This window comes from Mirounga leonina, unplaced genomic scaffold (assembly GCF_011800145.1).
Source record: "Mirounga leonina isolate KUSES-001 unplaced genomic scaffold, KU_Mleo_1.0 Mir_114, whole genome shotgun sequence".
In the NCBI taxonomy this organism is placed as follows: Eukaryota; Metazoa; Chordata; class Mammalia; order Carnivora; family Phocidae; genus Mirounga; species Mirounga leonina.
In genome coordinates this window covers 38,279,280-38,292,075 of record NW_023270265.1, presented here as the reverse complement: position 1 = coordinate 38,292,075, position 12,796 = coordinate 38,279,280, and the positions used below count along the sequence as shown (strand labels likewise).

Here is a 12,796-nt window from a genome sequence, read left to right as displayed (position 1 = left end):
GCTGTTTTCCCAAGAAGGGTGTGTGGATGTGTATTTCCTGAACCCCCTTGTGTTTGTGGCGGTTTGCCTGTTGCCTGTCTGAACATTTTGACTGCATGTAAGGTTCTTGAGAACCTTTCCTTCTCAAGATTTCCACGTATTGCCCCATGGTCTTCTACACATCACTGTTGCTGTTGAGAAGTTGGAGGTAAGCCTGAGCTTTTCTCTTTTTATGGGTTATAGGTTTTTCCTGCCTGGATAATTGGAAAATGATACCCTTTGAAGTTCAGAAGTTCAGGCTAGGACTTGGACTTAGCATTCTACGTCAAATTTTGCCAAGATATTGTATCTATACCCTTTAAATCTGCAAGTTCAAACTTACTTTCTTTTGTTTTTAAGATTTTATTTATTTATTTAAGAGAGGAAAAAAAGAGAGCACAAGCTGGGGGAGTGGCAGAGAGAGAGGGAGAAGCAGGCTCTCCGCTGAGCAGGGAGCCTGATGCAGGACTCAATCCCAGGACCCCAGAATCATGACCTGAGCCAAAGTCAGTTGCTTAACCGGTTGAGCCACCCAGGCTCATTTCCAGGAAGTTCTTGTGGGTTAATCTTTGCATACAGCTTCTGCTTCTTACGTTCTCCACATCTAGGACATAAGGGTTTTTTTTTAAAGTCTTGTTTTGAACATCTGTTGACTTCTCATTGTTTGAGGTGCTTTGTTCTGCATTCACTGAGCTCATTTCAAGCTCGTTCCTATTCTAGGAAATGGATATTGTATCAGTGTCTGTTCTGTTCTTTGGTGTTTCATTTATTGCTGTTGATACCATCTTGGTCCTCAGTGTTCATTCCTTATTTCTATCCTCTTTTCCTTCACCTCATTTTGTCATGGCTTCATCTCACTCTGAAGCTCTTTTTTTTTTTTTTTAATTTCATGCACCAATGCCACATTCTGCATCCATGCCCACTCCCCTTTCCTCTGGTCACCACACAGAAGCCAGAACAAGCCTGGCCAGGAAAAGGGCATCAGATAGTACACCTTTCTCTGCTCAGAACCTCCAGGGGCTTCCTGCCTCACTCACTTATAAAAGCCAAGGTCTTTGCCAGCACCTGTGGGCCCCAGCACCTCCAGCCTCTCTGGCCCCTATGGGGCCTTGAACTTACCAGGTAAGCTCCACCTTATGACCTTCGCCCTTACCGTTCACTCTGTCTGGGGTGCTCTTTCCTCAGATGTCACACTGCTGGCGCTCCCACCCCCACCAGGCCTACTGAGATGACACTTCCTCAAAGAGGCTTTCCTGGGCCACCTGCTTACATTATAAGTTAAGTCCCCCAGATTCAGTATTTTCAAAAGGCCCCTGATATCCTAAAATGGTTTTGAAAACTGGGGTTTTAGCGTTTTCAAGCCTGTCCTATTTTGTTGTAAACTGATGAAGAAGTAAGAAGCTAAACCATTACAATCGTTACTGCTTTTCCTCGTACTCGGTCTCAGTGTGGGGCAATTTCATCTCAGATGGAGCGTCTCTCATCCTCACCCTGTGCCTGGCACAGAATTTGCAGGGCCCTGTGCAAAAGGAAAATGTGGGACACCTTGTTTAAAGTGCAGAAATCAAATACCATTAAATGTACTAAAATATAGGGGTGCCTGGGTGGCTCAGTTGGTTAAGTGTCTGCCTTCAGCTCAGGTCATGATCCCAGGGTCCTGGGATGGAGCCCCGCATCAGACTCCCTGCTCAGCGGGAGTCTGCTTCTCTTTCTCCCTCTGTGTGCTCTCTCCCTTGCTCTCGCTTTCAAATAAAAATAAATAAAATCCTAAAAATAAAAAGGTACTAAAATATAAAGCCTTTTTCCTTAGCCCACACTCTTTCTCACCTTGTCATAGTGTTTGTTTGTTTTTTTTTAAAGATTTTATTTATTTATTTGAGACAGAGAGAATGAGAGAGAGAGAGCACATGAGAAGGGGGAGGGTCAGAGGGAGAAGCAGGCTCCCTGCCGAGCAGGGAGCCCGATGTGGGACTCGATCCAGGGACTCCAGGATCATGACCTGAGCCGAAGGCAGTCACTTAACCGACTGAGCCACCCAGGCGCCCTGTCATAGTGTTTTTATTTGCTCCCAATAAAGTAAAATTTTATTAGAGAGAGAGAGCATGAGTGGGAGGGGCAGAGAGAGAGGGAGAGAGAATCTGAAGCAGACTCCATGCCCAACGTGGGCCTCGATCTCACAACCCTGAGATCACGACCTAGCTGAAACCAAGAGTGGGCAGCCCAACCGACTGTGCCACCCAGGCACCCCTAAAGTAAAATTTTAAATTATTAACATGAATTGGACCATTCGTGTTTGTATTGTGCAGGGCTCATTTTAAATGCAAATAGAAGAGCATTTAGCTCATATGTGGAATCACTGAAATGACACAATCTCATAGATTGTAGATCCATATGTATTTGATTCTTTAAAGAAGAGTGGGATTCTACACACAGCTAACTCAACTGTTTTAATTTTGCCTCTTTTTTTTTTTTTTTTTAAGATTTTATTTATTTGCGAGAGAGAGAATGAGAGACAGAGAGCATGAGAGGGAGGAGGGTCAGAGGGAGAAGCAGACTCCCTGCTGAGCAGGGAGCCTGATGCGGGACCCGATCCCGGGACTCCAGGATCATGACCTGAGCCGAAGACAGTCAGTCGCTTAACCAACCGAGCCACCCAGGCGCCCTTAATTTTGCCTCTTGATACACACACATTCTGCCAGGGCGCTCTGTCTCTGCTTGCCGATGGAAGGAAGGGGGCAGTGGATTGTCCGACCTTCCTTTTCTTCTGTGTCATCATTTTCAGTGTAAGTGGTTGGCTAATACAAGGAGGTAACATGAGTCAGAAAGGATAGGATAGGGTTCCTTGGCTGGTTGTTTTCCAGAACACCACTGCCTTCTTTCTGCATTTGAAGCAAGTATTCCAATTTGGATGGAAATTGACCTCTCACCACCCCTGTTTATCCAGTGGTAGATGTAACCGCACTTTACCTTGCCTTTGCCCAGAGTCTCCCTGAACTGCATGCATCGTGGGTCCACTGGAGTTCTGTGCTCATGGCGCCCTGTAAACACCATCTGCAAATGGGGCGGCAGGAATGACGTCACACATCCTGCATCTGTCTCATCTGCTCACATGCATGCTCCGTTGTCCCAGCGGATGTCATCTACAAAACACAAGTTCAGAGATAAAATTCTTACAAATATCAATGTGACAAGAGCAAAGCATTAAACCAAATGGAGGACCCTTCTGAGCACAGACCCTGCATAGCCACACAGGTTGCATGCCCATGAAGCAGCCCGGTCCCCACCACCTCACAAGTGGAGCGTATTATTACTGTTCACAGAGGAGACTGCTGAAACCCAGAGACAGCACATGGGCCCAAGTTTACTCAGACTATATGGCGGAGCTGGGATTCAAACCCTGCTGTGTTTGATCAGGCTCCCTGTGTGGCCAGTGTGACAGAGTGGCGTAACCACTGAGTAGAGGTAAGACATCAGGAGTTTTGACCCATTTCTAAGTAATTGCGTAACCTTGGACAAGTCTGCCTTAGGGCTTACTTTTCATCTTACATATACATCTTACAGGAAATGGATGCCTATTTTTTCCCCACATGTTCTAGTGTTTTCCAAACAGTGTTGGGTGCACAGCCCCTCTCTCCTTGCACCGAGAACTGGAGAAACACACTGAGACATGTGTTGAGTGACAGGGGCGCCCTTCTGGTGGCAGCAAATGTGCTAATGGCTGGGCATGTGGCATGCTTCATTTGGCCTGTCCTACAGAGGATGGCTGAAATGTCAGAGGAGAATGGGAGTGTGCCAGAGTGGGAGTGGGCATAATTAGAGTCGTAAGGCTAAAACTGAGGGGGGCGAACGCAGGCTTTGTAAACCCTGCAACAATTCTTTGATCCAACTCCCCCAATTTTCAGCTTGTCTTGCTATGTAAACCGTAGAAATGCTAGTCCTTGAGAAGGATTCCACAGGATGGGTGATTGAATTGTATCTTAAAAGACGCAATATGTAGATCTGGTATACCATCCTCCCCTGTGCAGCCAAGGATGAGTCCAACGGGCCAAGGTTATGATGCCGTTTACCTAGCAGGGCCTATCATAAGAAGTCCAAGAACTAATGAAGGATAAGGTATCGAGAGAAGGATAAGGTATCGAACAAGGCGAAATGCAACATCATTTCTATGATGCCAGGTTTTTTGGAAATGCCAGAGAAGTCAATGGGCATTGAGTGCATCTTGACTCAAAAAGCGTGTGTGTGTGTGTTGAGGGGCGGGTGGTACAGGGAAAGAGAGGCTCTTTCATGACCTCCATGAAAGGGAAGGCCCAACAGAGCAAAGGGAGGGCCCGTGGTTTTGGATCTTTCCTTGTGTGTGAGTATAATATTATCTCATCCGATTGGTATGGGGATTAAATGAGGTCATAAATGTAAACAGACCAGAATGGTGGCTGACACATTATAAACATTCTGTAAATGGTGACAAAAGTAATATTGAGAGTTAGTTAAGATGACTACCTGGTTACATTTCTTTTCAGCTTGCTTTCTCTCCAAGGTGAATTATGGGTTTGCATCTTGGCAGATACTTTCAAGCAACTGCTAAATTGACTTACGTATGAGACCGAATTTACTCTTATTTTATTTGAGTTAGATTTTTAAATCAGTCTATTTGACTATAAAAAATGAAAAAAAAATGAACACTTATCTGGTATTTTGACTTACTATGATGAGCTAGGGACATTTATTGTTAATATTCATCAAATATTGCATTCCTACTTTGTGTCTATCACTATGTGACGACAGATACTCAAATGTGATCCCTTCCCTCGGAAAGCCTGGAGCCTTTTGCAAAAATAAACATGTAAATATTCAATGCACTGTAGTCAAGCCCAGAGCACTGGTGGCCCTAAGGACCAGGAAAAAGGGAGTGTTGCTAGGGAAACCATCCCAGTTCCAGATGACAGAAAGTGACCGTTGTTCTTCCCCACTACCTGTATTTCTACCTAGAAAATACTAAAGAAAAAAGATAAAGCTAATAATAAGCTTTTTTAAAGGGCCTTTTCCCAAGTAATTCAGAACTATTTCTGTATTTCTTGTGAACTTCTCACATGCCTCCAATTAGGCTAAAATCTGTGAAACTCTTTACTATCAAGAGATCCTTTGAATTCGGGTAATAGGTTCCAGTACATGTGTAGGGAAATGGCTTGTTTCATGCTCACTCTGCAGTTTATATCTTTAGTGGATTATTCATAGGAAGCTTTAAATATACCTTAGTAATTTTTCTTAAGCTGCAAACTATTGCTCAGGTCTAAATTCAGATCTGGCTTCTGAGAAGGACTGGGGGAAGCTTTGCATACAAATGTGAAATAATTCTACTTGAAGAATTCATGGAAAAGAACTTTGCTGGGCATCGATTCCGTGAGATTCATATGGAAAAAATCCTAGGAATTCTCTGTTGAGGACATGAGAGTAGGATCAAGAGGGCTCAGACATTTAGGAATTGGTCTCAGGCTGTATGAAACTCTGGAATCATCACTTGCAATAAATTTCCATTAAGGTCGCAGTGAATGTCCGGACGGTTGTTATTTTAGCCAGCTGAGAGGGGTTGCTTCTCAGATGTGGCAGCATGGTTTATAGCTGTGTTCGTACATCTCATATTCATTCACCTCCTGCTTTACAGGCCAGTGGGCTAGGCCTGTGGTCCTTAGTCACTTAAAGAGCTGGCGGCAGCTCCAGCCTCCTCTGCAGAGAATCTGCATCATCAGATCTTGGGTGGGAACCAGGTGTCTGCATTTAAAGCACCCCTAGTATATTCATCCCTGGAGATCTGCAAACTATACCCTTAGCGGTCTAGAAAATTGTGAAACCCTACTTGCCTTCATGGAACTCATAGCCTAGTGGTGAGCATGAAGCCATTACCACAATCCCAGATGGTTGGAGTTACTTAAAATGCTGTGTGGGTTGTACATGGCTAGCATTTTATTCTATGTATCAGGGAAATATTTAAGTAAACTAATAAACACAGACACTTCCTGGACATGCCTACACCAACCCACCTAATTTGGAGGAAGGAGGCAATATCATTGGAAACAGACCATGGCAGACTTTGAGATGAAGCCAAAGTCTTCTGAACTTAATTTGGGTTGGAAAGAAATGGTAGCTCAGGTTTGAGACTCTAACCATATCAGTTCTAGGGTCCTACCTCCTTGGTGTGGCATTCAGAGCCCTCTGTGACCTACCACCCAGGCCTTAGCTTGAGACTTTCCCTCTTCCCTATGAACCATGAGCTTCTTGACACCTTCTCACTCCCTATGACCTCTGCTTGGAATGAATGATCTTTCCGCCTTTCTTCACTGGGCAGCCCTTGCTTGTCCTCTCACTCCTCCCAGAAGCCTTTCCCGGCTCCCAGTTTTGGGTTCAGCACCACCTGGAACCCAAGGCACCCTACTTCTGTCTTTAACACCTTCCTAATTTCATTGAGCACATTCGTGTGTATGCATCCCCTCCACTAGATGTTAAGCAACTCCGGAGCAGTGGTTTCTCTCTTCTTGTGTTCGAACTGCCAGCACGGTAGTACCTGGCGCACAGGAGACGCTCCAGACATGTCTACAGTGAGGGTGATTGATGCAAACATGACATGGAAAGCAAATAAGGAACTCATTCTTGGATTTTCTTTCAGCTGAATTCTGCTAGAAAGGATTCTGCATGCTCTTTTGCCAGTGGGTCCAAATGCGTGGAGGGATGTGTGATACCTGGAAGCCTGGGGTCCTGAAATTCCTGTTGTACAGATGCACAAGCAGTAGGCAGTCTGTGGAAGGGAGAGGAGTCAGGGAGTGGACTCTGCCAGGTGGCTTGTTCTGGTTGCAACACTCCCTTCTCCTTTGGCATCGCTTCTACTGAAATGATGTATTCTTGAGGTTTGGCCAAGAGTGGTTGTATGCTAGCAAAGCTTTTCTCTCCCACAAAATGGTTCCTGTCCTTCAGTCACTTGTGGACAACCCTGGCTTCATTTTGTGAGTGAATGAAAAAGGCGGCAGGGAGTCAGTTTGAGTGAATAAAACAACAAATAAAACCTCGGGCTGGTGTCTGTATTGTGAAGTCTTATCTCATTTGGGTGGAATGAGATGGAGATAAGTTCTTTGGAAATCATCTCTAAAAATAGGAATAAAAAGTCCTGCCATCTTGTGAACCTTACATTTTTCAGATTTTTCTTGATTTATTTTGCTGCACTGTAAAGTAAAAAAAAAAAAAGAAAGAAAGAAAATATCAACATTTTGGTTCTGTTCCCTAAGCTCTGAACTATTCGGCCAGAGGCAAGGAGACAAAAACAATTTAGTTTTACTCTCCCACATTCCAAAAATAACTTTAGTAATACCCTCTTTGGTTATCTTAAAAGTGCCGAGTGGGTGCTTTTATCCTAAAGTAGCAGTGCCTGATTGTTGGGGGAACTTTAGCCATATGACTGTTATTTAGCAACTAAATGCTGGTGACTCATTCACTTTGTGGTGCAGGAAAATTCTTTCCATGGAAAATGCAGGAGGGAGGGAATCTCTCTGAACCACTATGTAGTATTTTCCTTTAGAAAAGGCTTCTCTGAAAATGAATAGGCACCAACTGTCACTCAGCGAGCTTAGTCTCTAAAGCTTCCAGAGAGCCTTTCTAAATCAGGGTTTCTGGGCACTTTATCCACCAAGGTATACAAGTAGGTTCAGAAGTAATAAGGGACCAGCTTGGTTAATAAATCTCAGGATTAAAAATTGTCATGCCGAGTAAAAGGGAAATTGAACTAATTGCATTGATAGTATCTGGAACACTTATGTAGGATTGGATTTGGGCTAGAAACCCAATGGTGTTTTCCTGTCATGTACCAATTGGGAGAGGGGAGGAGGGAGAAAGACGAGAGAGCACTGTTCCCTTAGCTTTGAGCTGAATAACACAAAAGCCTTGGAGACAAGTGCCTCAGAGCCTATGCAGCAAAAATATAATAAAATAAATTCACCTGCTAGGCTCACAGCACCAAACCTAATTCCACTTCCCTGAGGTTAATTTTGCTTGTCAGCATCCCTTTATGAGCTCTGAGAGTGATTAGGGGTGGGAGAAGCAGACGAGTGCGGTTTTAGTGCATGAAAATCTAGGAATTTGTAAAGGGCTCGTGCCCTCCGTGCTCTTGAGCCCCGCCCACCTCTCCGGACTTGCGGTGTTGCTCTAACACTGGGCTCGTATGTATGAATGGAGGCTGGAAAAGCTGTTTCGAGGCTCTTGGGCACTTACACTCCAGCTGGCTGCTGACTTAGAAAAAACCTGACCTGTGGGGCTGCAGTGGGGGCGGGGAGCAGTGTGGGCAGAGTATGTTTCATAGAAAAGACGATTCAGGGGTTGGAGGGGACTTAGCCCTTACAGGCTGAGACACTCAGGCTATTAATAGTAAAGCCCTGAGTCACAGATGTAGGAATGTCACAGCTGCTTGAGATCTGCTACTGTTACCCACCAGAAAACCAGCAGTAAAGAGCCTCCTCACCCCACTAAACCTCATTCGGGCTATAAACACCCTCCCAGTCAAAGATGAGGCAGGGTGATGGACTGCATTCCTTTCTGTTACCCTGGCTCTCTCAGACCCAACGTGTTACAATATTTGCAGTAAATACGGTGTAATACCGGCTGCGAATTCTGGTTGGGAGAGATGCGTGGGCCATCTGCGGCGCTGCTGGAGGGGGGCTACGTCTGTCTTTTTGTCTCCTGCTCATCACATTTCTCCCACAGGGTGGATGTATGTGACGTGTGGCCGGCCGAATGATCTGGGTTCCGGAGACAGGTGCTGGAATGGGGTGGGCGTGGGCTTTGCGAACCCAGAAGTCCTCTGCTGCCCGGAGACCGACCTGTGACCCCGTGGGTCAGAAATCAAAAGCCTTGTCAGCAGCCACTGCGGCTGCGCCAGGCTCGGGGGTGCGTGGTGCGGGTGAGGCTGTGTGCCCCCTACTTTGTGGCTAGGGTTCCTCCCTCATACAGACCTATCCAAGGGGCTTGTCTAGAAAACTCCAATGAAGCAGAGAGAAAGTGGATGGCGGGAATCCTACCTAACTGGATAAGTCAGATTTTTTGCTTTGATCCTGAATTTGATCCTGGAAGGAGCTCAATCCTGAAAGATCCTCTTCCCAGGCTGGCTCTCATTGTCTCAGTCCCCTCCGGCTTCTCCCCCCATTCAGGAAAACTGTGTTGGGTGGGCCGGAGGTGAGCGCCAGGCCAATCTTTATTCATTGTAATTGAGCCTCAGAAGTTGAAGAAAATGAACTTGGAGTCACTGGCATTATTTTCCTCTTTTTCTACTATGGTTAATTTTATTTATTCAGTGCGTCCGAAAGAAACTGGCGTAAGAATTGGGATCTGCAGTAATAGGAAACTAATGAGCTAACAATTGACTAGTTTTATTTATCGAAACAGCCCCTCGGCTGTTCCTCGACCCCCGTCTTCTGGCAATCATTTATCAGACTCCGGGAGGGAGCGATCTGCTGCCCGTTTTCCCGGCCTCGGTGCGAGGAATGCAAAGTGGTGTCAGTGACCAGAGATTAGGACAGCGGAATTTTGCATTTGTTACAGCGGCAGCTGTAGCGAGTGATTTCGGCCCAAGGGCAGAGTCCCCGAGCAGGGCGCGGCCGCCACTCGGCGGCGATCGCGGGGCGGGCGCGGGAGCTCGGCCTCCCGGGATGGGGGCGGGATTTTAGGAAGCAGCCCCGGACTTCGCCAGTGGATGCGGGGGGGCTTTCCTCGCAGCGTCTACAGCCGCGGATCTGTCCGCCCAGGAGCGCTCCCACTCTAGACTTTATTCCTCTTTGCTTCTGCGCTGCTCGCCAGAGGACCCGGTTGCCATGGTGAAGGAGCAAGGTAATTAAAATTTCCATCCCCGTGCATGGTTGCAGAAGTTGCAATGGTGCTGCAGGGCTTGGCCACGTAATGGGGGATGATCAATTGAAAGCCGGGCAGACATATTCTTGGTGTGAGAACCTCCGTATTGTGAAGTCATTAAGAGCCTTTAATTTAGCCACGGCGTCTGAAGCACATCCTATTTTCTGGAGTGTGTGCACAGCTGAGCTCCTGGATGTGTGTGTCTTTTGATGGTTATTGCATCTTGAAATTTTTGTTGTGTTTGAGTTGCCTTCCTGCCCCCATCCTAGCCTTCATTCTCTTCCTTACCCCCACTCCGGTCAGTAAGTTAATGAGGATGTGTAATGAAAAGGGTCCTTCTACCAGATTTCTGCTGCGCTGGGACATGCCCAAGCCCAGCTGGGATGGGCTGAAAAGAGAAGCGAGCTGTTTTGAAGGTTTGGGTGTGCTGTTTTGATCACCTGGCATTTCAGCGGCATCCCTAATCACCCCACCAAACACCTTTCTAAAGGATGCGGTGTGTGTCAAAGCTGGCAAATCAAGTGGCAAGGAGAATGTCAAAAGGGGGAGGGTGGGGCGCTTTGCGCAGGTGTACATTATTTATGAACTGGGCGTGGTCCTGAAATTCGAGTTAAATCTTTCAGAATTGAATTATAGTTTAAATTATTAGTTTATCTGGAACATTTCAAGGAACACAACAATCCTTGATTTTAATTATCCAGGTTATATATAAAATGTATCTTAAGAAAGTGAAATGTGCAGAACAGAGAGCAGAAAGCGAAAGCCCCTAGTCCCTACTGTGTCGACCTCAATTCCCCCCTCTCTCTGGAGGTAAAATTGTTAATATTGTGTACCTTTCTAGACAGGAATAAGATAGTCAGGAGGAGTATAAAAATGGGACCATTCTATCATTTTTCTGTGACTTGATTTTTTTTTCCCTCTTAATAATATGTCTTAGGGACCTTCACCACATGATTTTATAATGTGAGTAGCCACCCTTTAATTTTGCTCTTTGGTAAGGTTGGATTTATTCTGCCACACTTTCTTACTGTGGGACATAATTTCCTCCATAAACACTGATGTCTTTTCTTTGGGGGTGTCCTGAACCATTTCAATGATTTATCTGTATCTATTTTCACTTAAAGCCCCTATGGGGAATAACTTTTAGGTGAACATGCTGAACTCAAATTGATCCTTGTTGCTGGAAACTCAGTTTGGCTTTATTATACTAATGGATGGCTGAAGAAATAGGATCATGACAGCTCACAGTGCTAAGGCTGCACCTTAGGACAAAGAGAAAGGTGGTTCTGCTCGATCCATTCTGCTCCTGTGTATCTTTCATAAGCACGTGCATTGGCTTTGGTCTTTCACCGAGTAAGTGGTAATTGAGTGAAGTGTTCAGGTGCAAATAAAGATGCTTCTAATGATGTGCCCTCTCTTTTGGGGGATATTTTCAGGAACCCTCAGAGTAACAAATACAGATGTTGATGTTTAATAAAGGCCTCGTTTCTTCATTTGTACTTTCTTCTCAACTAGAACAACCCAGTCCTGATTTCCGTTGCTAATGGATTTGAGTGTGTGTCCCCAATAGAAGTAATTTGTGCCCGATGAGAAAGGGAATTACAAAAGCCACTTCTTTTTTTTTTTGCTAAAGATTTTATTTATTTATTTGAGAGAGAGAATGAGAGAGAGCGAGTACATGAGAGGGGGGAGGGTCAGAGGGAGAAGCAGACTCCCCGCCGAGCAGGGAGCCCGATGTGGGACTCGATCCCGGGACTCCAGGATCATGACCTGAGCTGAAGGCAGTCGCTTAACCAACTGAGCCACCCAGGCGCCCACAAAAGCCACTTCTTGAGGCCATTCCTGTGGGGCCCGGGAAAGCCCCAGACTTGTGCTGTGTGGTGGATAGATCACAGATCAGTGGTCCCCAAAGAGCAGCTCTCTTTCTAAGTCATTGCAGGTGCTTAAAAACTCAGACCGATTGCCCGGGTTCACATTTGCTTCATAACTCAGTAGCCACTCTCCTACTGGAACATTGGCACTGGCCACCAAGGGGTCACATACTAGTGTTATCTTAGCCCTTAGCTGCTGATTAAAGGCTGTTCCTTTTTTATTTTGAGGTCGGTGCCAGCCCATGCTGCTGCCTCCCAGCTCTCTGATTGCACCAACCTCAGCCAGCAAGAGAGGTAGGCAGGATTTGGGGCAGGCACACAAGAGCTTCTGTGGAAAGAAAGGAATTCCATCATAGCTTTTAAAAGTGAGAGGGGCCCAGGGGAGCACGTAGTCCAGGCATTCACCCCAGAGATGAGAAAACAGGTTCAGAAAGGGTAAGTGAATTGTTGGAGGTCACACGGTGGCTCATTGGACCCAGTGTTCATCCTCTGTGTTCCATCAGTGGTGTGAATGGGTCAGTGCCTGCACTTGCCACAGTGTGTTGACATCCACGGGCTCTCTCGCTAGAAGGTGAGCCTCTCAGAAGCAGCACTGTGTCTGCATCTGTAATTCTCCAGTGCACAGCTTACTTAGTATCCGCCCATCGCAGATTCTCAACAGTTAAAACAGGTTGGCTTGTACTCAGAGCTGGGACCTGAACCTGTGTCTTCTCAATCCCGAGACTCTTCTGGTCCTCTCCATTTCTCTTGCTCCCAGAGACGCCTAGCTTCTTCCTCCTGGAGCTGACACAAATCACCCCTGAGCGGGCTCGGATCATGGTAGCCTCCCTCCCGAGGAACATGGGGGGCCTTGTGAAGGAGGGACGTAGATTCCCTGTTGTGCTCACCACCTAGAGATGGCTTAGCTCACACTGGTTTGAGGCATCCTTTTGTCTTGCCTGTATCTGGCCTACATATTCTGACCCTCACAATCTTTTCTTCCCCTAACCGGTCGCCCATCCCCTTCCTGTTGCAGACACTTATTGATC

At 46.1% G+C, this 12,796-nt stretch overlaps 1 protein-coding gene across 15 annotated transcripts in view; it reads left to right on the top strand.

The window, feature by feature from the left end:
• The window catches only part of ABLIM1 (actin binding LIM protein 1), a 293,183-nt gene that overhangs the window by 112,689 nt on the left and 167,698 nt on the right, over positions 1–12,796 (top strand). Inside the window, exon 1 of one of the 15 annotated variants that reach the window (XM_035029567.1) lies at positions 8,416–9,876. The exons of the other annotated variants lie outside the window; for them this stretch is intronic. Within the exon in view, the coding sequence (XP_034885458.1) occupies positions 9,861–9,876 (16 nt within the window). The 5' untranslated portion in view covers positions 8,416–9,860. Of the gene's footprint in view, positions 1–8,415; positions 9,877–12,796 lie in introns of those variants that run through there. 15 annotated transcript variants of the gene reach the window in all.